Source organism: Pavona decussata, unplaced genomic scaffold, assembly GCF_977016875.1.
Source record: "Pavona decussata unplaced genomic scaffold, jaPavDecu1.1 SCAFFOLD_19, whole genome shotgun sequence".
In the NCBI taxonomy this organism is placed as follows: domain Eukaryota; kingdom Metazoa; phylum Cnidaria; class Anthozoa; order Scleractinia; family Agariciidae; genus Pavona; species Pavona decussata.
In genome coordinates, this window is record NW_028145442.1 from 2,649,235 (window position 1) to 2,675,701 (window position 26,467).

Sequence of the window (26,467 nt, forward strand, 5' to 3'; positions counted from 1 at the left end):
AATATTGGAGCCGACTCGGAGACTTGGACCATTGGACTGTAATTGGAACAAAAATGGACTGGCAAGTGTTACTGCTACCATTTGGAGTTTTCGTATGGCTTTACGAGTGTCCATGCCTTAGCTTATCAAAGGGGCTTGAAACTTCGCCATAAGACCCCATAAGACTGAGATGTGATGTGGCCGTACGTACAGAGCTCGTCACTACTTTAAAAACTGGAAACTGAGCCGTGAACGAAGATCCTGCTTGCTTGTACTTTGGATCTCACAGGAGATCTAATCAGCCAAACTTGAAAAATAGACGATGAGAGGTCCAAAGACTACTGCAAAGCTGACACAACGTAGTTTTAAAACAATATTTCGGCTGGCCAAACCAGCCTTCTTCAGGTTTAGATGTTACCAAGAGAGGATGCTCTTACTCTCTTGATGTTACTAAAGTACTGCTGGCACTCCCCACTTGCTTACTTGCTTTCCATCCTTACACTACCCACTAACAAATAAACAGAATTTTTTTTAAATTTAAACTTCACGTTAATTTAACTAGTCAAGTAAATTTCTTTGAGTATTGACTTCCGAGACCTTACATTCAGGAAAGCGGCTCTATTTTCTATCACTCCTATACTGGCCAAACAGGAGGCTTTCTAAAAATACATCTAGTATATTTTAGTTTAAGGATATTTCAAGTGGACAATCAATCTCATAAGTATCTTTCTCGTCATCAGTTCTTGAATGTGGGGCAAAATATCTGTGGCATCATCAAACGTTTCGTCCTCCATAGGAGCCCATGTCCTCGAAATAAAAAGATATCCCCGCAACTGCGTAAAATTTCCTCATTTGAAATTATTTTCTCTTAAAGATTCGCGCCGATTTCCTTTATTCGTTCAATTGGCGCGTTAATTTCAAATATTGAATGCCGCAAGCGTTGATTTTCTATATAAGCAAGGTTTACGTGGTTTACGTGAGAGAGATTTTAAGACTGAAACGATTCCGCCTTAATGAATAAATCGATTTCTGCTTATTTTGAGCACGCATTGTGATGTTGTTAACTAAGGGGCTGGATCATTTTGCAGAAATAAAAGGATTCCCTCCCTTCTTTGCTTGGCACGGACTATCAGCTGTTTTTACGAGTTTTCACGCTCGTTCAGTTTCATGACCCCGCGAGGGTATGCTTCGCTTCAGTTTCCACTCGTGCGTTTGGAGAGGACCGACTTAAAACCGTAAGTACAAGGGCCAATATGGTTATCTTCGAAATGCCTACGAAAACATTGAACTGGGTTTAAAACTAACCAATTTTGCGGTTTCCCCTGGTAGCAGAGACCTCCATCCGCTAGCAGGAATTTGCGGTTTCGCAAATTTCCATTCTTGAGGATAGGTCATGTCAAATTCTACAGAAAGACCAGGGAGTTTTCTTAAACCATGATTCGTAAGAAAAAATTAATTCTTTAAGCTTTCAATTAATCCTATCCTTCGTGAAATCAAAACACTTCAACTGTGGTATCCTTTGTTTGCAAAACCTTTGTTGGCGTTTTGAAGAGACTAATACAGTATGATCTGCTCGGAATGTTCGTTTTAGACTTTCTCAAAGTCCATTTTTGTGGGAGTCGCTCGTTTGTCTCTCTTTTCGGCGCGCGTAAAAAGACGACTTGGGGCAAATCTAACTTCAGGTAGACTTTCTCAAAGTCCGCTTTTGTGGGAGTCCAGTCGCTCGCTCGCGACTTCTTCGCTTGTTTGTCTCTCTTTTCGGCGCGCATAAAAAGACTACTTGGGGCAAGTCTAGGAATGTTTTAGCTGACAATTTTAAAAGTCGCAGGAAGTTTTGGGATACGAAAGTAATCTTATTTCCTGAATTAAGTTATAACGAGTTGTTGTTGGCGAGATATAGGCCCCTCAGAAAATGAAAGTTTTTCCGGTGTTACGAAATTTTGAGCCGCGACATGTTACCGAAGAACAGTCTAGACTTGCTTTAAAACTAAATCCGAATTTCCGGACAGATCGCCACCGAAATCAACCGTTTGGTTCTCCTGTTTCAAACTCAGTTGCGTCTCAGTGTACTGTTTACGAATTACTAATTACGACTTGATAAAATATGATAGGTTGATAAGTTTCAAAGCACGCTTATCGAGCTACCGTATTTCTCAAACAAGCACTCTTGGTGGCCATTGAAAATTTCAGTATGTTTGCTTTTCTAACATTGTAAATCTTATCATTACTTGAGTTTTGGAGAACTTTATTGAGCGGTTTTCAATTAAGTGTCGAAAGTTTGCCTGTGTTTTTGGTTTATGCTTTACTGCGATCTGTTATTGAATGCCTAGAAATCTCACGCCACTTTTTCAACCAGTAAGAAAATACACCAAAACCAATCGTGATTTGCCAGCACGCATTTTCCCGCGCTTAGTGCCGACTACATGCTAGCATTTGATTCAAGTTCTGATTGGTTCATTCAGCTGTTTATGTCTGTTGTGATTGGCCAGAATAATTAAATTACTTTGGATTTTGTTTCACGACGCGCAATTGAAATCCGCTCTAAAACTGGCTTGAGTGAATTCAACCTTTCCTTACCTCGTGCATTGCTAAGCTTGTGACTAGCCTTCAGTGGGAAGCGACTGGTCGATATTTTAGTTTACACGGCACCAACCCTGGTGGCCGTTCCCTGTTTGACCATAGGAAGTACGTCAGTGAATCGACAGAACCAAAGTAATTACTCACTGGCCAATCACGACATGCAGAGAGCGCAATGAACCAATCAGAACGCGAAGCAAATACATGTCGTTGGTGCTAAGGGCGGGAAAAAGCGTGCGAGCAAGTAGTAGTTTTGCTTCTCATTGCGGTTGAAGAAGTTGCGCGAGTTTTGCTAACCAATTACAGAGCGAAGTAAAGCAAAACCAAACCAAACGCGAAATTACTTTCGACACTCAAATGAAAACCGCTCTAGAGTGCAAATGACTGTTTATCCTGTCGGTGTGGCAGACGCGATAAAGAAATGGAAAAGGAGCTTAGCTCGGATCCCACTTCCTGATGTGGTTTTCTACGTATGTCACGTTTATCAATAATTGGATTTCTCATGGTTACACAATACGCTTTAAACGGGAACTGGTTTTAGATGTGCATTTTCCCCATTCTTGCGTAGCATCCGACGCAGTCGTTTTTAGGGGACCAGGGTAAAAATACATAAAACGATGGCATTGTTTGGAATTGAAGCTAACTTATCTCTGAAAAGTGCGTGCGTGATCTCCCCAATTTTTTCAGTACTGTTCCAATGTAACCCTGGCTAAGATCTGCTTTTCCCGCATAGTTATAAATCGTGCAAAAATGCCTTTGTACTTGTAGGAAACACCCGAGTGTCTTGGACCATCTCGTAATGCGCAGAACGCATGTGCACTAACGGAGTAGGCACTGTCCTTAAACGTTCGTCAACTCAGTTCGTGTCGTTCGTGTCGGGTTTCAAATTGGTGGGAGTTCATATATTTGTCGCTCTCGTTTAACCACTAACTCTCCTGAGCGCTCATTGACTGCTCCCGCGCCTTCAAAGAGTATGAATTCTTTCCAAATCTCGCTGGGGCTATGGGCAATAGCATGAACTGAGAGGCAACAAAAATAAGCTCGCGTAGCTTCGCGTGACAAACGGTCAAGCTGTCACGATATTCAGCTGCAAGAGTTCTTCAAATACTGCGGTAGAGCTGAGGTGTGGAAACTCTCGTTTAACAAAACAGTTTGTTTTGGCTTTCTCACCACATAACGGCAATAAGAGGTAGTGTAAAGAAGGGCAGGTGTATTTTGAACAAACGTGTAATTAAAGTTGATACTCTTCCTTTTCAGAACAAACTTCAAGTCAAGGTTCCGGTGTCTTGGCGCAAGACAAGCACTACTATGGCACTTCATATGTGTTATTAGAGGAATCATCGATTATGTGAAAAATCTGTGTAATATCCAGAGCAACAAGGAACAAAATAAATTACTTTTTAACGGAAGAGGGAAAAACTGAAGCAATATGCCAAGATGGTTTTTCTTTTTTGTCAATAGAAATTTCAGTTAATTAGTCTCCATCAGGGGGCATTTTATTGCCAGCAAAATTATTTTTGTAGGTGGGTTAAAAACGTCAGGCTGAATTTTTTTGCAATTGCAACTCTTCGACGGTTCGTAATATTAAATATACTTTAAGAAGAAGGCCTTGAAAAACTGGCGCAATTACTTGAGAATTTCAGTGGGGACGAAGGAGCCGCGAGGCGTTGAAACTCTTGCTATATAGCAGTAATGTTATTCAGAGGCAGATGTTCCTCACAGTGAGCCTAGCCCAGCATTATTAAAACTTATTGATACATTCTGGAAAATTTCATCTAGACTCTAAGAAACTAGTGTCAGTTTGTTAATTACATCGCAAACGTTTTAGCTTGATCTTTTCCGGTTAGCTTCTGTTTGTACTTGGCTGTGAAAACAACTTCGTCATCTGTCCCGGCCATTGCGGCTAAAAGATGCAAAGATGTAAAATCGAAAGAAAGGGCAGCTTTAAGAAAACTAATCTTAAATCTTGAAGTGCCTCCACGATTTCAGTTTCGAAGGCTGGGAAACTGCGCTGTTGGGCGAGTTTTAGGGTATGTATACAAGTTGCCTATTTGAAACTAGCGAATCTTTTGTCTTTTTGCAACATTTGTCATTGATTAGAGCTAGCTTTGACAATTTCATCATGCCTTGTGAGAAACTCGCATCGTGGAACATGTTAAGCGCAGTTGCGTTGTGTCAGCTACATTCTCTTTGCTGCTAAGAATTTTTTTGCTGAACTGTGAACTATATGGTAAATGTCTTAGAGTTTTGGGGTATGTATAAAAGTTGACCCTCTAAAATCTAGCGAATTGTGTCTTGTCAGTACAAGATTTCTCATCGATCAGAACTACGCTTTGACAGTATCATCAAACTGTGTGAAAATCATCTCCTGGAACATGTTTAGCGCACTTGCATTGTGTCAGCTCTTCTCTTTGTTGCTAAGACGTTTTATTCTCGAACAGTAACTATATATAGTATATGCCTTAGAGCTGGTTTAATAACACTCTCAGCAACCGAGGAAACGAACCAAAACCTCAATTTGCTGGCTTTATCGGTGAGGTTGTGTTAAGAACCCAAACCAGTCTTAATGCCTACTGTTCTCGCCGGGTTTAGATTCAGAGAAAATCGTCCAAAGTTGGCCGTAAGATTTTTGCTGTTTATTCTTGCGATCATTCGATAGGTCACTAGTTCGCAAAGAGAAAAAAATCCTGAGAAGGTGCAAAGCTTCAAGGATCTCCCAGCCCCAAATTAGCAAGAACAATTTCATCTTTTCGTATTCTTTAATTTATCGTGAAAGGTACACCAAAGATTTCCAATACGTCAACGGCGTGACAGTGCATTTGGATTCCTACGAAACCGCTAACTGGCCGCTTCGATTTTAGAGGATTGTCAGGCAGGTTACAGGGAATGCAGAATACTAAAAGTAATCTATTATAACTAGAGACTCTACCTCAAAAAAGAGTGATTTCCAAAACATGAAAATACAGAAACACGAAGAATGCTTCGACGTTTGTGGCTCTGTAGCTTATTTTGATACATTGAGTATCGTCGATAGGGAAATATCATTTCAGAGAAAACAATTTTCCTCGCCACTTTCGTCAGTACCTGCTACAAGAGCTAACAAAGGTAGGCTAAGCAGTGTTTGTTTCCGAGGACAATTAAAATTGGTTAAGTACAGAAAGGCAAAAGAATCGGATTGAATCACGATCTGCAATTAGCAGAAATAGACAAAGATAGAACAACAGGGTTACCAAAACCGATTTTAACTAAGAATGAGATCAAGACCTATCCAGTGTCTATCTTACCGAAAACTGAAGACAATTAGCGAAAATAAACTAAAAAAACAACGGTGTTCTGTTAATTGGGTATAATGAGCCCAAGAACCGCCAGAAATCAGTTCGTTTTGAAAAATGTAAAATATTTCTAGTAACGTTACACTGAATCAGTTCATCAAACATGAGTCCGTTATTCTTTCGTATCGCCGGCAACGAAAATACTCAATTCCAATGACACGCCGAAACCGACTAGTGATTCTTCAAGGTAGTATTTGGTTCTAAAGACTGCATCTTGATTACATTGAGCAATCTAGTAACTCGGTAACTTGAATCCAAATCGCTCCCCGCGCTGTGTTGAAACACAGTAGAATATTTGAAATCAGAATCGCCGGCGATTAGGGCGAGTATTTGGGGTTATTGTGTGCAGGGAAAATGAATTATTTTTGTAGGTTGCTTTGTTGCCTGTTTGAGAGATTTAAGGAAATATAAAAACGTCAGTGTATGTATCACCTTGGGTGGGCTAAGAATTTCACTACCTTCCTTACGACACAAAATTTTTGCCATACCAAGTTTTTCCCTTTTACAAAATGAAGAAAATCCGACGAGACGAAAACAGCCAAAGTCGTATAAGAAGACACTTCGCGAGAAACTTATTGTCGTTAAATATCTTCCCACAAAAATCAACAAATTCATTTAATTTGACGCGAAATTTCTTTAACACGCAGGATTTGGGATCCGAGAACGCATGAATTTTTCGCACGACATGAGGAAGCCAGGCAGGCGAAGAAAGACCACAAATTTTATACAAATACTGCAAGCGGTGTTTGATTAACCTTTCTTCAGTAAACACTTGTTTGAATTGATTAGCTTTGAGGATGTTCCCTAGAGAGGAGCTTTCATTTCGGCGGAAGAACGGAATCAGGAAATGAACTTTCAGTGAGTCAGTTTCTAAAGTAAATACGACCAGTTACTGCATGACCGATGATGGAAATATTGAAATGAGCAATGTGTGAATTTAATTATCCCATTTAAGTTTCAGCAAATATGAGGCCACTTTATTCAATCACATTCTATAAGGTTCAAAAGACCAAATACGTTTGACAGTTTTAATCTGTTGCCAAATTCGTAGGACGTAATTTATTAATGAAAAAAAAAAGTCCTATCAAACTTCATTTTACAAAATTGACACCGAAAACCAACTAAATACTACTCAGAGCTTTCATTTTAAACCGTCTCATCGGCTTTAGAGCTTCATGTCAACATTTATGTGTTTTAAAACTCTCCGTTTTAGCGAACTTAACACAAACCTTTTCTTTCACAAAAGCGTTTTCGTATCGTTTTCGCTTATTCATTAAAACTATCGAAAAGCCGCGCAGTGTTGCTTTCAGAAGTCTTCGGTCGTTTTCTTCCGTTCACACACAAACTGTGAACTGATCAACGTGTCTACTGATCAATACTTACGATGCGTTTTTGTAAGTCCGCTATGTTTCCGAAAGTGTTCTCTTATCGTGCTGTGTTGTTATTAACTAGCCAGGTAGCTCTTTAGTAGAAACCTTTAAATCTGTCTTAATTTTCTCACCTCTATATATCCTTTTGTTTATTCTAAGTGAAGTCTTTTACTTGTATGCTATTTTCTATACTCTGCCTTTCACATTTTATGTGTATGCCACATATGTCTAACTCATGTTTCATGTAAGTTATTTCACTCATTTGTATGCATGTGTCGAAAGTAATTTCGCGTTTGCTTTGGTTTTGCTTTACTACCCTCTGTGATTGGTTGGCAAAACACGGGCCACTTTTTCAACCAATGAAAAACAAAGCAAAATCAATCATGCCTCGCTCGCACGTGTTTTCCCGCGCTTGGCGCCGGCGACATGAATTTGCTTTGAATTCTGATTGGTTGATTGTGTTGTTTGTGTCTGTTGTGATTGGCCAAAGAAACTGCATTGGCTTTGTTTTTACGGTGGCATTTACACTTATATTCACTTCAGTTCCTGCACTTCGTTTAGCCTTTGCTACCTGCAGATTGGGTGAAATTTTGTACTAGGCAATTTGTTTCCCTCAGAATTTCAGTAAGGAAAGTTATTCTACTGTTGTACTGAGTTCTGTATTACTTTAGTTAATTTACCGGATTTTGACGGTTTTTGATGTAAGGACAATTTATTTAAGTTTTAGTAAATTGATATTTGTTCTTGTTTTCGTTTTTCTAAAGAAAATGGGTTGAACATTTTAACTTAATGCCTTAGCTGAAACTTCGGGGACCGAGATAGATATACCAAGATACAGATCATAGTAGATACAGATACTGAGCACAAGAATAACTCGGGATCATAATTTCTCGTTTTCCTAAAAACTGTATTATTGGATAATAATCCTCGAACTTTGATTGGCTTAGCGCCCATCTGATTTCGGCCATTATACTATGACCGAGAAATAGCGGCCATTAAATCCTCTCCTGGTCGTTTTGCAGAAAGAAATCAACAAGATCTAGCAATATATTTTTGGCTGTTTTTAATAAAACAATTACTCACACGCGCATGTTGGTTGATAGATAATTGTACCCAAGTCGGCGCGTTTCTTTTCATATCCAACGCGCGCTAATGGGATAATTGTTAAATTATTCTTGCAGTAGCAGCTTTTCAATGACAAACATCTGTTCATCTGGGGCTGCTATCTATAATTGTTTATTTTGATATTATTACGATATTCCAATTAATTCATTCGATATCAAAGCGGCGTGTGAAAAGACAAGTGAATTTTCTTTGCGGATTAAAACTAAAATGTTCATTATTTCTTGACAAGTGAATTTTCTTAGCAGATTAAAACTAAAATGTCTTTCTTATTTCTTGAGTAAAAGAGGCGCGGGCAAACAATCTACGTATGTTAAATGTCGTGCCATTTATACTTAACAGAAATTGAATTCCCGCCTTAAGCGAATAGGAAAGTACTGCTGAAATTAACGGGTTTCCTTTGAACGATAGCTCTGAAAAGCTAGAAGCAGATTACATGAAGCAAGCTTTAGCTCGAGCAGTAAGATAATTTATCCAGAATGTTAATAAAATTCAAGCAACTTTGGTACGCCTACTCTCTTCAGTACAAAAGAGAGTCAATTCGATGGCTGATGACCTTTTAAATTAAATAAAGTCTTTAATAGGCCTGTGCACAAGATGATCATTTAGTCCAAAGAGGTGAATCTCGATGAAGAAAATTGAACTACGACAATAAGGGGTGATCTTCGATACAAGTTTGCTTAACAAACTTTCAAAAACACAAGCGCAAAGATACGCGTGCGATGGCTGAAAATATTCTGTCTTTTCGATACAGTGGCAGGTCGATCTTTTGTTTTCTTTTTTCCGAATACTGATCGGCTACAAGCGACATCTGTTTTATTGTTTTAATAGAAAAAGCAAACAAAATAAACCAAATACGAGCCAAATTAATTCAAACCGCACGGAAGGCTTCAGACTTGAAGTCCGGAATAAATATCGATTGAATAATCTTTTTCTTTTCAGATCCGGAGGTGGATATTAAACTCCTATATTACTTTGATGCTTTTTTTTGCTCTGCAAATACGGTTTTTGTTCGTATCCGTGGGAAAAACGAATGATACCGATTTTCCCACTGGAAAACCTAACATTCTATTTCTCTTCTTTGCTTTCATTGAAACTGTTTGTTTGACAAGCAAAAATTTATATCAGTTGTACTGAGCTGGCCGGAAAGAAAGGGAAAAAATTAAGGGAATATTGTGTCCGAATCATTTCTTTGAAAGGGACTACGTAAAGTTTCTAATTAGTTTTGAAACTAATAAAAGTACCTGTACTTTGGGCCGAATTATTATTGTTGTTATTATCATTATCAAGTTATTATTATTATTATTATTATTATTATTATTATTATTATTATTATTATTATTACTATTATTATTATTATTATTATTATTATTATTATTATTATTATTATTCCGCTTTAATCTCTGTTTTCGGTGATGCGGGTATTACATTAAGAACTGGCAGATTTCAAAATCGCTAAGTCGCGATGCTCTCCATTCGCTTCTGACTTGTGATCCTTTATGAAAGAAAAACCCAAAGATTGGGAACTACGGCCTTCTCAATGCTTTTTGCTTCTATTTGCACTTATTTCACAAGAGAGATTAACCCGTGCAGCATTGCGCAAGCATGTCATCTTGTTTTCTCTGCTCAGAGATGGAGAGCTCTTTTTTTTTTGTCTCTGGCGCGATGTTGCGTTAAAGATCGTTTTGTGGAATATCACCTATAATAAAGGCACTCCCGCATAACTCGTGGCTTTGCGGAAGAGTAAGCCAGTCGCTCGAGACCCAAGCTCTGTAGCTAGTTCACAAACGTGTACAACGTGCTGTTATCATTCAGACAAACATGCTTTTCTCTCACCCAATCAGAAGCAATCAGAAACCAGTAACGAATTGGCTCAGAGGCATTTTTCCCGCGCTTTGGAATGGTGTCACGCTTTCCCACGCTTGTGCCTTGCAAGTTCCGATTGGTGCATTAGAATATTTTAACGAGTTTTTAATCAGCTAATACTTCAATTCTGGTTTTACATCAGCCATTACAAAAGCCGCACTCTATCAGGTAATAATTACATAAGACGCTTATTAATAAATACGACATTCAAAGAGCCTTAATTTTCACTTTGAATTTACAGTGGTGGGAGGCTACCTGACCACTGCAATGAAAGATCTTGTCATGTTTGATTGCTGTGATCTGGTTACCTCGACTGCTAAACTCCAATTATAACGATTATCAATTTACTTTAAACTAGAAAGTCCTGTCACAGTTTTTGCCACGGGTTGTTTGGACGAAGTGGCACCTGACATTTCAGGTTGATAACAGTTGCTGAGGCACCCCACCCTCTCTACCCCTATCCATCCCTTCTAAAGTGGGGGGAAGGGGGGTGGGGGAGAGGTGCAGATGACAGGAACCGACGAAAGGCACAGAAGACGGTCGGTTGGAGAAAATAACATTTGCAAAACAGCGGGAAAATGGATGAAATTCAAACACATTGCTTTAGTATTGCATAAAATGTTCTAATACCAATGATATAGATACTTGGACAGCTAAGGTTGTTCAATAAACTGGACACTCGTAAGTACTCGTAGCCTTAATATTTCTACCTACAATTTCTAATGCTGAAAATAACAGACGTCTGCGTAAATGAAATCCGACTTTCATTTCGTACGCTAGGATGATCCTAGTGATAACATTATTTTTCTACAATCAGGGACAACCAACGACAATAGGGAATTTAAGAAACGAGGACGGCAACGGTAACGAGAACGCCACAAAACAATGGGCTTAATGAGCAAAAACAATCGCTTTGCACGTGCGTTTTACATTTTGGTATATTTCTTTACCGTCCTCTGCAAAACAACAACGTGGAATGACCAAATTTTAGGTTTTCTCGAGAACGGGAGCGTATGACGCAAAATCTTCTTTGTTTTTCCTTACTTTGGCGTCATTCATACTAATTTAGTTCCTGGAGAGTTCGCCAGCATTTTCCAAGTTAAACAAATTTTAATGATTGCGAAGGAGTTACAAAAACGAGAAGTTAAATTTTTAAATGACGTTCTCGTTAACGTTTTCGTCCTCGTTTCTTAAACTCCCTAATATTTTTGAAAGCAAATACTAAAAATATTGTTCTCTGTGTCCTCAAATTGTTCTAGTATGTTCTATGGCCCCTCTAAAGACATACAGTTGTATAAAGGGAGGGGTTCACATTTCAGCGCATGTGCATGAATCTAAATGCTTTTTTCTCTTTCTTATCAACTTTATGGCCTTTAAAATCTCACTCACGTGTACAGTGGAACCTCGATTTAACGAACTTCTATTTAACGAAGTCCTCGATATAACGAACGATATCCTATGTCCCGGCCAAAGTTACAGTAAAATGTATGGAATAGAACCTCGATATAACGAACCACGTTATAACGAATTCTTCGATATAACGAACATAATCCGGAATCCCAACCGTAAAATCTACCTCGATATAACGAATTACAATGTCAACACTTTTAAATCGCTACTCTGAAAGTGTCGTTTCTTTGTAAACAAAAGCTGCGCGTCTGCTCAAAAGTGAAAATAATTGCTACTGAAAGCCACCATGCTTAATGGATTGCATCTCAAAACGCGGCACTTCTGGGTGACGAAAATTGCATTGAATTGCGTGAGAGAAGTCACCTGTTTTGCAAATCAATTATTAACTATGACCTCGATATAACGAACATTTTGGTCATTTCCCCTCAAGTTCGTTATATCGAGGTTTTCGATATAACGAACCCTCGATTTAACGAACAAATTTGGCCGGTCCCCAGCGACTTCGTTAAATCGAGGTTCCACTGTACTTCAGTAATCACATTCTATGATTAGTCCAAGCAAAATGACTGATGACCAAAATTCACAGAAAATGCTAGTGGATTGTACCCATATTGTCGATATTGAATTTAGCGTTGACCCGTAGGATTTATTCCACGGTTTATGTGTTTACAGTTATTTGCATGCGAAATAACGCAATCATATGAAAAATTAAACCACCCGAGTTACCTATTCCCTTCCGAATGGTTCATAAACAACGAATTAAATGAAACAGGCTTGGGTCATAACGAGCAAAGGCGAAAAAGTATTTTGATTCATGGACATGCGCAGAACCGTGAACCCCTCTCTCTAAGGTAAAAAATAATCTGCTCGGATTCTTAAACCTAAAGTTCAAGTCGCAGAAAGTTTTAGGGAAGGGAATCTTAGTCCTCTGATTTCCGAGCTGTCGTTGGCTTCCGAAAATGCTGTCTTCACTTATTTCGTACTCTAAGTAACGTATTTGTCGTCGGAAAACAAAACGAAATACTTTTTCCGTTGTTTAGAAATTATGAGGTAACATTTCCTTAAAGAAAACTTCAGTTTCTCATCACATTTTAATCTGAGTTTTGGGGGCGGGTGTTCGGAAGAACAAGTTTTCCAGCGAAGCGAACTGTTAGATGTCGTACCATGTAAAAAATCCTTAAAGGAAGAGCGGGAAGCGTGATCAGGAGCAAAGACCTGGTTCATTGGCGGTGAGACAGTTATCACATGACACTCTCCACAATCTTGGAACCAGGTGGGTTGTTATCATCCATATGAGGGGAGTTTATCTGCCTCTCCCACCAAAGTAGGCCTCTTAATAAGCGGCCTCTTTAACGTCGACACCTCTTGAAAACAAACACCTCTGTATTTCTAGTTCGCATCTGTCATAGGTGGACACCTTTTAAAGGTGGACATGCACCGTTAAGAGGCAACTCTATGGCGCGGAAGTCTTTGAAAGACGCACATCTCTCCTTACACGCAGATCATGAATCTTACAATAGTCGCAGATGATCTTGATCAAGTTCGTTTAAAGAATCAACTGGACGAGCTGTGGGTGCGCATGAGCATAGCGCCTTCGGATGCCGTGGTGGGTTGATAGACAGAGTGTGCTGTGGTGACGTCGTCTTTGAGTGGGCGGCAGAAAATAAATCTAAGAATGTTCTTGAATTCGTGGTTGAATCTCTGGTTGAGGAAAATGTAAAGACACGGATTAATGGCGCTGTTGGCGTGCGACAAGAAGAAGAAACTCGATTCCACGTGTCCGACAGCGACCAGCTTTTTATAAGTGTCCGTGAAAAAATAGACCAAGAAATGCATGATGTGCGATGGTAACCAACACAGTGCAAACGTCACTACGACGATGATGAGCATGCGCAAAACCTTCCGCTTTGACACCTGACTTTGGCGTTTTTGATGAGCGGTTGTTTCCCCAGGGATCTTACGTGACCAGAGCCGACGGCCAATAGGAATGTAGAGCCCCGCTATGGCAGCCAGTGGGATCAAATAGAGGACAACAAACGTGGTCATGAAATAGGCCCTGGCGATTTGGAACCTCGTATTACGATCGTCTGACAGATAGCTCCAGACCATTCTGCATTCCCACCTTCCGTCTACAGCCGGAACGCTGTCAAAAAGAACGAAATACAGAGAGAAGTAGAGGGAGGAAGAGATCCAGATTACAGCCGTGACTAATTTGGTGTTGCGAATGACGGGGATGTGCACAAATGGATGGAGGATGGCGAAATAGCGGTCCAATGAGATGAACACGAGGGTGATGATGGTCGCAGCTATTGACAGAACTCCGGAGAAATTGACAAACTTGCATGTGACTGCACCAAAACCACCTGAAAACCAGGTCGTCCCAGCGTAGAGAAATTTCACCTACAAAAAAGAGCGCAGACATTAGAGAGGTTTCCAATTGAGTGTCGTAAAACCAAAACCAAAGTAATTACTTTGGCCAATCGCAACAGATGTAAACAACACAACGAGCAAACCAGAATTCGAAGCAAATACATGTAACCGGCGCCAAGCGCAGGAAAACGCGTGCGGCGAAAACACGATTGGTTTTGGTTTGGATTCCCATTGGTTTAGAAAGTGGTGCGAGTTCGGTAACCGCTCTCTTACTTTCCACACGTAAACATTAAAAAACATAACGGTGCATTCTTGTGGGACAATTCTGGATACTGATCGGTTCATTCCAGTTCAGGAATAACAGAATAATATCAAAATTTCCCAAAAGCCGAAAAGTCCTTCTCAAAGACATTGCAGATTCAAAACAAACATGGCGACCAACTGATGAACTAGTTTTGTAGTCGCATATGTAAATTGTGTGTTGAAAGTAAATGCAAATTAGGTTTTTCGGGAACAAGGTGATGTTGAGCAATACTTTCTTGGCTTCGATAAACAGAATTTCACAGAAAAAAAAATCAATCCCCCAAAAACGCAAGTCCGCTTATTCCCATTGACTTAAAAACCATCCCAAAAGAAAGAAATTCCTTTTATTCTGAGAAAACTATATTCTGTTCACTCTATTATTAGGGCCAGAAAGAATCGAACACTATTTCATTCCGAATAGAGAACAGGTCCCATATCGTCTGTTCCCTGTATTCCTATTTTGGAATAGTCCCAAACAACGCGCTCTAAGTTTTTGAAAACAACGACCTGACAGCATCGGAGTAAGTTCGTTTTGAATTGTTTGTTTGTGCAAAGGGTAAACAATTGAGACGCCTCTGTGCAGACGGAAAATCTTCTTGAAAAAGTGTTTTTAAAACTGATCCCCGCGGCCTAAGATATAGCTGGAGGGGCAGTCATCAGCTTTGAAAAACATGGCTCTTTAAGAGGAGGGAAGGCCAAACCGTATAAAATAATAATGACTAACCATTTGTTCCGTCCAGACAAAAGATAAACCACGATCCCCTCAACCTTGGACAATATTCTATTTACTATTTGTGCACTCTTCGGTTGTTTAGGCGTGAATCATCGCCTCCCCGTATAAAAATCTTCACTCTAAACAAAAGCTACCGAAAACGGTCAGGGGTGTCGTGCAACGCCACAGATCACGAGTTCGATCAAGCCGACAAGAAAAGTGAGACATCTTTGAATATCACACCGACAAATCATTTTTTTTTTTTTTTTTTTGCGGTAAACTTTGAACTGATGGCCAAAAGGGTAGCAGGTGTACGATAATTAACGTCTCCAATTCTGTTACTATTAGTTTTCACCTTTGGCTATTTAAGGCAGTAAACGGCATGAGTGCGGGACAGATATCGCTGCTAACCTTAGTCATGGAAATTAATAACACACGAGGATCAAAAACCCCAAAAAGAAAAAAAAAAATGGAAAACGGTGACAGGCGTTTTCTCCGCTTCAAACGTTTTGGTTTCAAATCTCTTGCCAAGGTAGAAATAAAACACCGTAAAATATAACTTGTAATGTTTTTTTGCAAGCATTATTTGACAATCGCTGCCTCGATGGGATTACCATTGTGTACATATTTTTTATTAAAAAAGTCAGCCGTTTACTTGTTAAAATATATATTAGGAAACAGGAGTTTTTTTCTGTACGATAAGGAATATCAAGTCAAGATAATAACTACATGTATAAAATATTGTGTTTTAATTAATACAGTTTGGAATAAACAACTAACTGGGTACCTCCTTTGTTCGGCAGCTGGGAAAAATAAATGTCGTGTAAAGGTTTCAATCCTTTTCTTTTTTTCGATTAAAATTAGTTTTTTCAAGCAGATATCAAAGAACGCTTTTGATATTTGATATTTTTCGCAATTTCCTAGGAGGAAATTTTCAAGAAAGCTAATAAAACTGGAATTATTCAAAACTTGTCAGCTTTGTGCGGCCTTAATTATCAATCGCGAAATACTGGTGACAGCTTTGGGTTATTTAATTTCAGTCATGGTAATAAAATTAGTAAAAAAAAAAAAAAAAAATTGTGGTGGAAAAGTCCACTGATCGAAATAAATCGGAATTGATCTAGTGAATATTTTCCATTCTTGTCACAGTTTTTAAACTTCAACTTCGCAAAACGACAAAGAATAAAAGTAATGGAAACTCAGCAGGTTTACTGTGTATTTTTTCGCCACACGACGCAACTTTAATTTAAAATTTAAATACAATACTTACTATTGGAAACAATGAGACAGTTTCAACGACAGACTTGAAAAAAAAGGATCGGCTGTTTCAAATTAAACTAAAATTTCTCAGAAAAATCGGCAAAATGTCTGGAAAATTAAAATAGTTTCTTTTGTGAATAAAAGACTCGATTTAAATCCTTTGTGAAACGCAACAAACTGAGACTTACAAGCTGGGGTTTTTTTTCTCAGAGGAAAGGATTCTAGTTTTAATTAAAGGGAACACCAACGTCATTGACTATCTTAAGTACCTTAAGTTGAGAAGAGGAACGAGACTCGATCCAGAAAGAAGAGAAATTAATTTTTTTAAGAGAACTTCAATCTGACATCAGTTGAAGGAACTTCTTTAATCTAAACTCTGTGCAACAGCTCAAGATCTTCTCTAGCGCCAGTTAACTGCCTAGAAGTACATTAGTTTAGACTAGATACTTGTTCTGTCTACTGAAGCAATTTTTGCTGTTTTCATATCAAATGAGACTTTTCGCGGGAATTTGCAAAACAGAAGGGGTTCTCTAAATATACACTGAACTACACAAAGTTATGCAGAGAAAAGAAAACGTTTTCAGCGTGGGAACAACGCCAAGAAATAGCGAATTTAAATTTTTATCAAAGGGTATGTTGAAACCTGACGTACCTTCGTAAGACGTGTTATTTGTCGCCATGTTGATTAATGTCGACCTCCTTCTTGAATTTCCGAACACTTGCCCCAATGTTTCGCTTCTGGTTGTTGTGATCTAAAACAGAACAAGGACGATTACTGCCCGGATATGAACGACAAGCGACACAGCAAAGAGCTAAGCACATTTGAAGTAGACAAGCCCCTCTGTGGAAGATTAATGCTACGTCTTCCAGTAGTCATTAATCATTTTTACAGCTGAGCTAACACTGAATCGTGAGTTGCTAGCTAAATGTCCTCCTACACAGTAAACAAGATTGTCATTTGCTCTTACGCTTGTCAGCATCAATGGCTTCTTACTCGCTAGTTCTGTTTTTAGCCAACACGAGCTTGCGACAGTAAATATCAACATAACTTTCTGCTCCCGTAGTTTGGAACGATACCTTCAAGGCATTTTAATTCAACGGGGACGATGAATTATGGCATTTAAGCATCCAGACAGAATAAATTAGTTTCAAAATGACCAAGGAAAGCGAGGGTAAATGACTTACAGGGAGCATAATTGAAGACGACAGCTTATCAAAGCGGGTAATATATTTTGCGTAAGTTAAGTTGTTTTCTGACTCGTGAATGTGCCTGAATACCTGTAAATGCTGCTAAAACGTTCTGCATAACAAAGAAAATCTCAGTTAAGTTGAAATAACGAGATCATAATGCAAACGAAATAATCAGTTATTTTCTCGTGTTATTAGAAAGTGATTTATGCAAATAAGAGATTAAATGCTGTTTTAAAAGACAATTTACCGCCAAAACAGCAGGGGACTATCATTACTAAGGTTATATCTTTGGGAACAAGTAACGACATCTCCTGCTAACTTGTCAAAACTGAGATCATGGGATAACATCTATCCATACAGCCCTTTTTAAAGGCGCAAAGCAAGTCAGATTTAACAAGATAACAACATGGACACAACTTAGCTGGTTTCGACAATGGATTAAGTTCGTAGGAATCGCTAACCCGTCGTAAATTAATTGAAAACATAAACGTTTATTGATGTCCAGACTGGTGATCGATGCAAAATTGATGTAAACCCATTTGTAGATTAGTCGGAGGCCTTGAATCACCCTTATAACTCCACGTCCAATAAGAAAATAACTCGAAATCCCTTGTAGTCAGTTTTCGCCTGAAATCAGTTAGGTTTTAATAATCAAATCTTTATTGAAAAAAAAATTATTAAGAGGTGGTTCGGTTTACACGAAAGTCCTACTGAAAAATTAAATAAAGCCTAAAACTAGATAGGCTTTTAAAGACGTGCCCAGCATGGAAAGACAATTTTACCTTGAGGACAAAGAGGAAAAGATACATTAGTAACAACGAAGCCTAAGGCGGTACAACACCCTGATATAAAGTAATCAAAATGGGGCAAATTTATCATGATGTCCACATATGTTGTGAAATACACGTATATAGAATTTTCGAAAAAGTAGGAAATTTCACCAGCGGAACAATTTAACCATTTTGTATGACAGTAAACGCGAAACAGAGTAGCTAGTCAGCTAAACTAACGCCAAAAGCTGTGAAAGTTAATTGAAACTACACGAAGAACACTTCAACCCTGACTACTGTCAGGCTTTTCTTTCCTTTCACCCTCCCCTCCCCCGCCTGATACTCAGGTAATACCGGCCGCTAATGGGAAGCGGTTGTAATTGCAGGCCAGTGTAAACTGTGATCAACGTTTTAAATTTACCTGCTTAAAAAAGGCAAAGATTGATGAGAAAAAGAGATAAAAGAAATCCTTTGGATAGCCCACAGACAAAAGCACTTATGTAAATAATCAAGAGCAGATTTGACAACGAAAATGCAAATAAAATAAATTAGTTTGCAATTTCTTATAAGCGACGATAATTTATTGTCTGTCAACGCTATATTTAGAAGGGCGACCTGCGCCATTTGCAACGTCTTACATGGTTGATCGCAAGGACAAAAAAACGAAAAACAGAACAATATTTCCAGCCCTAAAACACAATGCAGCTGCAGGTTATCAGAGTGAGCTGTGCAGGTCTACTGATTTTAGAAAGCGCGCCTGTAGCTAATATAGTGACATAAAGGGGAAAGTAGAAGATAAGGTAAAATGGTATTAAACTCAAGGGTAAGGCAGCGTTAATTCCAGCTGCGAACTTGTACGAAAAAAAGCCGAATAACAAGAAGAAAAAAAGTAAAGCGTAATATTCCAGGAATAGTGCTATACTGGTTAAATAAAAACTAGTACACACGAAAAAAGCACAGTAAGATCTTCCAGTAATTTCGTAATGTGTCTCATTCAAAGATCAACTAAAGAATTGTAACGCAATGACCAATTTCTGCATCTTTTATATCCAACAAGGCATCAGATAAAGCATTGCCGGACGTACGAAAGTAAGGTAATATGTGCCCCATGAGTTGAGCTGGGTTGAGACTGGCCTATAGCCGATACTCGATGCAAACTGCACCAAAGAACGATTTCCGTCCCTTCGCAAAATCTTCAATACGCTATTAAAAATCTTGGCAGTTCAACTATATCTACATACGCAATGTAAAACGCCTTTGAATTCTGTTGTGTTGCTGCTGTGTGATGGAAGTCTCTTACGATCCGTAAAACGTTTAAGAAGCCAAGTGCTAATTATTTCATCTCCTCCTTTATTTCCCTCTACGTCAACCTTGTTCCCAGGCGTGGTCAACACGGTATGACGTAAGACGGGAAATTACACTATAGTTAGGTAAGCACGTTTCGTAACAAAACTAAATTTAGTTACTTATATCCAAGAGGAGAAGGGGCGGGGAGGAAGGAAGAAGAGTTTGGGCATTTATGGAAAGGAGCAACGCTTTTCAGTGAAAATCAGGGGAACTTTTTTTATTAGCTTCACTTAGGGGGTCTCAAATACTGGTAGCATACCCCAAACAAGCTGTGAGCTGAGTGAAGATGCGACGCTGAGTACGACAGAAAAAGAATAGCTAAGTTTAAATAGTACCTAGCTCTTTTCCATTAAAAGGTGGTTCCGTAAAAAACGCCAAATGGTCTTTTCGCGTGTTCCCTTGCGGTAAAACGTTTGCTAGTAACCACAACTTCGGGGGGTGGGGGAGGGAGGGGGCGGGGCGGGGAGAAATACTTTTATAAGCTATACAGGTATGTGCGGCGTGCCGACTCAAGTGTGGAGCGAGTATGGATTTTAACTATCTTTATACAGGGTTCTGAAAAAATTTGAAAACGGGTTTGGATAATATTATAGAGGCCAGCTCTAGCTCCTTAAACGGTTATTGGAAAACTAGCCGCATTGAAAAAGGCTCCGGGCGGCACTCCCCCATCAAAAATTTGGAGCCCCCCCCCCGGAGCAACAGGGTCTTTTCGTTTTTACATATTTGTAAATTTTTTGCTCTTTCTAATTGCCAGGCAAAAACACATTTAAATATATAAAAGTAGACGACCGTTTGATAAATCCGGGTTACATTTCAAAACGTAAAACCAAATGCAAAGCTGATCGAGGGAAAAGCGAGTTTTAGATTACGCGCATGCAACGTTTGGATGACAAGAGGAAGGTCTGGTCTTGTCTTGTGTCATTCATCGCCGACAAAGAGGCAGTTCATTTCATTTTCAGGTTTCCGTGTTGTGACATTTAAGTAGGTTGTAACCTTCGTCGGCTACAAACCACCTTGTTAGGACTGACCTGGTTTTTCACTTAGGGGAGCAAAATGGTTACCGCCCCCTCTAAACGTTTGCTCCGGATGTCGTCTGAGGAGTTTCTCTTTGTTCCCGGCACGATCCTTGAGAAGGAGGAACTCGAATATACGTATGCGTAAAGGTAATTAATTTTTGTTCCCGTTAGAACAAATGAATGCACCTAGATATTTACTCGCACGCGGGCGTGCCAAAAGCAACAACGTAGACGATGATTCTTGCCAAAAAAGCCGAACGACAAAAGTCGCCACAGGAATCGGTCGTGAATGAATGGCCAATCTCGCTTTAATCTAAATCTCGCATCTTAAACCACTTTAAACCAAAAGTACCTATACCCCTTTGACTTGATGAGCTACGGTTTCAGATCAAACCTGCACAGTGCAGCGTCATGAACTCAGTAATATATGAAAGTATTGCTCAATGGCTTTCACAGAAGGATTCGGGAGGCTACAAACTCAAAAGCTAGAACCACCATCAGTTCTTTTATACCACAGAACGCACTACTCAGTAGCTTTTATTTGAATGGTACATCAGATATAACAGATAAACAAACAGAAACTGATTACTCATTGGTTCTGGAAGAAGGGGATAAACAAATATGAAAGATGACTCTGATTGTCAAATAATAACGGGGTCCGGGACATAATGACTAATGGTCTTTCGTGTGCGTTTCAGGGGCAGTCAGTTTCATTAAGAAAACAAAACAAACATATTATAATCTGTTCGCGGATAAAATATTGTTAAACTGTGAAGATAAACAATTACAAACAAAAAGTGTTTACTCATGGGCAACATACCTATAAACGATTATCCGAAATCTCCAAAGATTGTAAAAAGATTCCCGTTTGTGCTTGCACCTTTGAAGTACCTTGGAGCTCAGGGACGTAAAGCAAACCGTTCCTCGATGCTTACAGCTTATGCGAGGGCCAGTTAAATTCAACACTGAATGTTCTCTACTGAAACACGTTCCTTCTAGAAGCTTTATCACAACTGTCTGCTATGTAGTGAAGTGGATCGTGGTAGAGCTGTCAGGAGATTATAACTACGTCAACTGTGCGTCACTTATCGCAGCATGTGTGTTTTCCTAATTGCCCGTCATCAAGAAAGCCTTCAAAACAACAAAGTCTGCCGAATAATCTGCAGACAAAAAATCTTCGAAACTATCCCGCACACAGCTGAAATTTGAATCAACACTTCAAACTGCGGACGGCAAACGGTGCTCACCCGTCTGATCTGATTTGGCAGGGATGCAAACAGACGATACAATGTACGCTATCTGCCCGTAGAGAGATCTTTATCAGATAAGATCATTGGTCATTTTCCAGGATCTAAAAACACTCTGGATTAAATTCGTAATAACGTTAAGTGATGACTGACAGTTTCCTCGTGTCAGTAGCTCTGAAGAATAGTAACCTCGTTATTTCAGTCTTCCCATGGGGAGTGTGGTAGGGGTTGTTTTTGGCCTGTTTAATGGGCATCAACAGCGGTAGCCTGTGAACAGGCTCCCGTAGCCGGATAGGGCGAAGGAAACGGCGAAGGAAAAGGCCGCGACCGAAGCGAGCCGAGTGAAGCTGGCCAGTTCCTCCTCGGCCAGCTCCCCTCTCGGCACAGTTTCCCCCCGGCTCGCTTCGCTCGAGGTGCTTTCTTTCGTCCTATCCCTAACCGTAGCCTGTTCACAGGCTACAACAGCGGAAAAATTTAAGGGGCTCCCTTTCTGGAATAGGGTATGAAACTTAATTCCAGGAACCCTTTAACAACGCTGGTAATTTCCTATTGTTCCTTCTGTTATCTGTTAAAATCATCATCATCATCATCATCATCAGTCATCATTATTCCTAGTATTATTTTTATGATGATGGCGATGATGATGACGATAGTAGTTGAGCGCAATAGCCGCCATCTTGGATGTTAAAAGCAGAGGAAAATTGGAGAGAGTCGGAAAGTGCGACCAACTCCCCAAGATTTTGAAAATCCAACACGGCGACTACGACTAACGTCTCACCGAGATCTGGCTTTTCGCGCGCCGCCCGAAGACGCCTGCATTGCAGGCTAGTCACTGGTGGAAAGGAAAAGGGTTTGTGGATATATCGAGAGGTCATCAAATAGCTATAATGATAATTGCTACTGGCCTCAAGTGGCGAACAAAACCATTATTAGCAAATGAAAATTATCTTGACGAAGTTGCCAATTATTCTTGACGGTTCTCGGCTGTTGAGTTTGATAAGCATCCGTTCCTGACTCAGATGACCCACATATTTCTGAGTCGCGAGCAGTACTGCCAGTCAATCGCTCATTTTCGGTCATCTCTTTGTACAATCAAAACAATTTTTTCTTTGTTCACAATTGCAATCAAAGGGAACAAGCTAGAGTCTCCCATGGTTAGGGAAACTCCTGGTCTATCAAAGTCGTTTGCCTCCCTGACAGCATTCAATTGCTATTCCTATTGTGTCCTGCTTCACTTCAATAACCCAAAGTCGTATAAGATTATTTTGTTTTAACCTTTTGAAATCCTAAAGTGTGATCATTCAATGAAAGCTACCACCGAATCGATCTGTTCCTTAGCTTTTTGTTTATTTGTTTTGTGTACAAATCTCTTACAACATGAACATAATTTGTTTTTGCAGTATTCATTTGAGTGTTTTGGGTCTAAACAGAAAGGATAATACCTTCCTCAAAGTGAACCGGAGATTTCATTTTTTTTTTATTCTTATTCAGCCTTCTTCTTCCACCCCGTCTTTTACCCAATGACCTTTTTTCATATCAGGTTGTCTTTTTTCAGGCCCTGGTCTTGAAAGCACCGACATTGAAGGAGGAAGGGCAAAGAGACATTGTAACACGTCGCAGCCGCTATTTGGAAATGGTTGGGAGTGGATTTCAGTAATCGTCGAATTTTTTAACAAAAGTTCCTAACCTCCATGTGTGACCACCTCTCGTAAGCGACCACTTATCCAAAACACCAAATCTCTCCCAATCAAAAGCCTATAGTTGGAACCTCTTGTAAGCGACCACGACCACTTTTTGAGGTGACACTATTATTTTTCATTGTTTTTAACCTCTTGTAAGCGATCAATTGACACATGGTCTGATCTCCACGTTCGCTGTATGTACTACGCTACTCAGAGTTTACGAGGAACTTTTAGTGACAACCTAGCACTGCTCGTATTGTCAGACTAGGAAATATATGCAATAAATTATCTTCGAATAAGTAGATGTGTCAGACCAGTACCTGGAAGAGACCCCCTCTTGTTCGACTCTCGTGAGTGACCACCTCCCGTAAGCGACAACTACTGACATCTTGGTGTTTTGGGTGGTCGCTTACGGGAGGTTCAACTGTACAAAACTGCATGGACGTCCGCGTCCCACGCGCCACATACCTACTGACACGGGAGGGGAGGAATAACTATATGCCTCTTCTTAATCTTTCAATTGCTTTTGGTCTTAGAGATAACTTGAGAACAGAAAAATGTCGTTCATAGTCTGATCTTGCGCCATAAAAAGCCATATTGATAGGGATATCGCGCACGTCATCAAGCTTGATCAGTAAAATGTTTGTTTTTGAAATACAAAACGTGTATAACATAACTTATCTGCTTTTCCATGCGCTTTTAATTTTCTTAAAGACCTTAATATCCCTGCCAACGAAAACCGCGATCTTGTAATCTGGGAATCATGCACAGTTATTTTCAACCTGTTCCATTTTTAGTCTGTTTTTCGTCCGCAGAAGACATCAAAATTTCCCGCTCAATTATGTTTTCAGTTTGCGTGCGTTTACAGTGATATGTTAAATCTGATATCATTGGGATGAACTTACTGTTAAGCATTTGTTTATGTATTAAAGGGGAATACTTTACAGTTTTCTTCCGTTTAAGTTAATTTATCAACACCGCTTATGCATGTCGAAACGGCGTCACTCAAGCCGTTAGTATCGCAGTTTTCCAGAGAGAATGTAAACTTCAAATGTAAATGTCATTCTAACGTGTTTTCAGCTTTTGAGTCCAATAACAACCACAACAACCACACTTTTCTATGGAACGATGACATCCTTAAGTATGACCATTGATATGAAAGCTACTGAGCAGCAATTTCCTGTAATGCTGATAACAACGCGATATATTAAAGGCGGCTTTAGAAATCAACGTGTCACCTTTCACAAATTAAATCTCTTCTTCGCAGTGACACTGGTCAGGCGCGTCGATAAGCACTTGCCTATAATAACATTGTTTTTTCTTTTTTTAATTTTTGACAATCACAAATCTGACAAATTCACATAATTCAGTGTAAAAAAAGGCATTTAAATGAAAACCTAAAAATCATGAACTCGTGCTTGGACCGTCTTTCGCTGTTAACAATATTGAAACCTATTTGCGCCTCCGTCTTGCCAAAATCTGCGTCGAATGGGTTATAGTTTGATGAAAGTGAACCGAAAACAATCCTGGAAATAAGCTGACGCACGTCTATGCTTCTTCTGCAGAAAATGGAGACTTGATTGAGCATACCAACAGTGGAAAACTACTCAGGATTTCAAACGGTAGTTCCGGAATGTACGCCTTTCCACGCTTGCAATGAGTTCAAATGGACGTTCATATCGGCAAAACTGACTCGTGCAAAAAGGTGATAACACGTTTTATGTATTTTCATAAGATACAAGCTTTGATTTCACCCTTCATTCCATGTCATTAAAAAAATAAATTAACTGTAATGCGCGAAAACGTGCGAAAAGAGTATCGCTGTAAATAAATAAATGATCGCATTGCATTCATTAAATTTCTTTGGCCGAACTTTGCGTACTTTATAACGAAAAGTACAACGCACTCATGTACTCACCAACTTGAACGGGATCCGTGCGAGGACTTTTTCCTGTATTGGAGAGTGATGAAGTCTGTCGGGCTTGTCGCTTGCTGTTCAGGCGTCAATACAGTGCGTGGACGAAATAAAACACAAGTTAGAAGGGTCGACGCTTCGGGAAGGTGATATCACTCGTCAAAATGGTTCTCTTGGAAACCTCAGTCTTAAAAAAATGCTAATACGACACTAGGCGCATTATTGAATTCATGCCCTCTGCCAACTCCTGCCACCTTAAATCAACACCATGTCGTCGAAAAGTGCTTTAGTCTCTTTGGAATCTGGCTATTGACTTTGAAAATTGATTAATCAATGGAAAATGCCGTAATGACTTGCTTCTGGGGACATTTGGACAAACTCTCATTCTTTTTTAATGGCCGTTGGGTCAGTTTGATAAACTTTAACGATTATTTTATTTGATTTCAGATCCTGACCGATCGTATCACGCAACAATAGTTTTGGAAAGAGTGACTGCCATATGTTTTATAAGCCGTTTCTGATGGAAATATTCTATTATCCCAGAGCCAGATTCCAACTAACCGCCGTCGAAATTCTTAACTGGAGAGAAACTTTATTCCACAGTCTATTTTGCGAAATACTCAGAAACACACCATAGGCAGATACGGAAATAATTCCGGCGTGAATGGCTGTCGTTAAGGAATTTTTTCAAAGTTTCAGAAGTTAGATTCACCGGTTTCACTTCAAGAGTAAACTGGCTGGGACCACAAATTTTCATCGTTAGATTTTAACTGTTTCGATTTAAGCTGAAAATGCTTTGTGGTAATTTACACTAGTTGAAACACTTTTGACTTTCGAGTACAATTAAATTGTCATTTTAAACATGGATTCTTTTTCAGGCCGGATGAAATGCAAAACATGCGTTTCGGATGCACGTTTAAACAAATTTAGATCAGGGTCAACCAACGGTCTGATTTCGGTGGGTATCTGTTCGGAGGACGGGCCTTAATCGCCTTAGG

At 39.4% G+C, this 26,467-nt stretch overlaps 1 protein-coding gene and 1 long non-coding RNA gene across 3 annotated transcripts; one reads left to right on the forward strand and one right to left on the reverse strand.

Moving 5' to 3' along the window:
• The first annotated feature begins 4,461 nt into the window (after positions 1 to 4,461).
• LOC146487055 (uncharacterized) lies at positions 4,462 to 26,374 on the forward strand. Of its 2 annotated transcripts, XR_014858478.1 has the most exons (3): positions 4,462 to 4,586; positions 25,120 to 25,259; positions 25,917 to 26,374. It is a non-coding gene; the product is annotated as an uncharacterized LOC146487055 (long non-coding RNA). The 2 variants fall into 2 exon arrangements; XR_014858474.1 differs by lacking the exon at positions 4,462 to 4,586 and having other exon boundaries at positions 23,294 to 25,259.
• On the reverse strand, positions 11,644 to 14,371 carry LOC146487056 (substance-P receptor-like). Its single transcript, XM_085089527.1, has 2 exons — positions 14,300 to 14,371; positions 11,644 to 14,056 (listed from the first exon to the last, which is right to left on the reverse strand). Exons 1-2 carry the CDS (start codon positions 14,369 to 14,371, stop codon positions 13,211 to 13,213), a joined length of 918 nt encoding a protein of 305 aa, XP_084945653.1. The 3' UTR covers positions 11,644 to 13,210.
• Positions 26,375 to 26,467: the final 93 nt, after the last annotated feature.

Excerpts from the sequence above, each read along its gene's own strand:
- LOC146487056 (XM_085089527.1), bottom strand. The coding sequence starts at position 14,371 with ATGAACCGATCAGTATCCAGAATTGTCCCACAAGAATGCACCGTTATG. Across the intron at positions 14,057-14,299 it reads TTAATGTTTACGTGTGGAAA|GTGAAATTTCTCTACGCTGG; the intron begins GTAAGAGAGCGG and ends TCTTTTTTGTAG.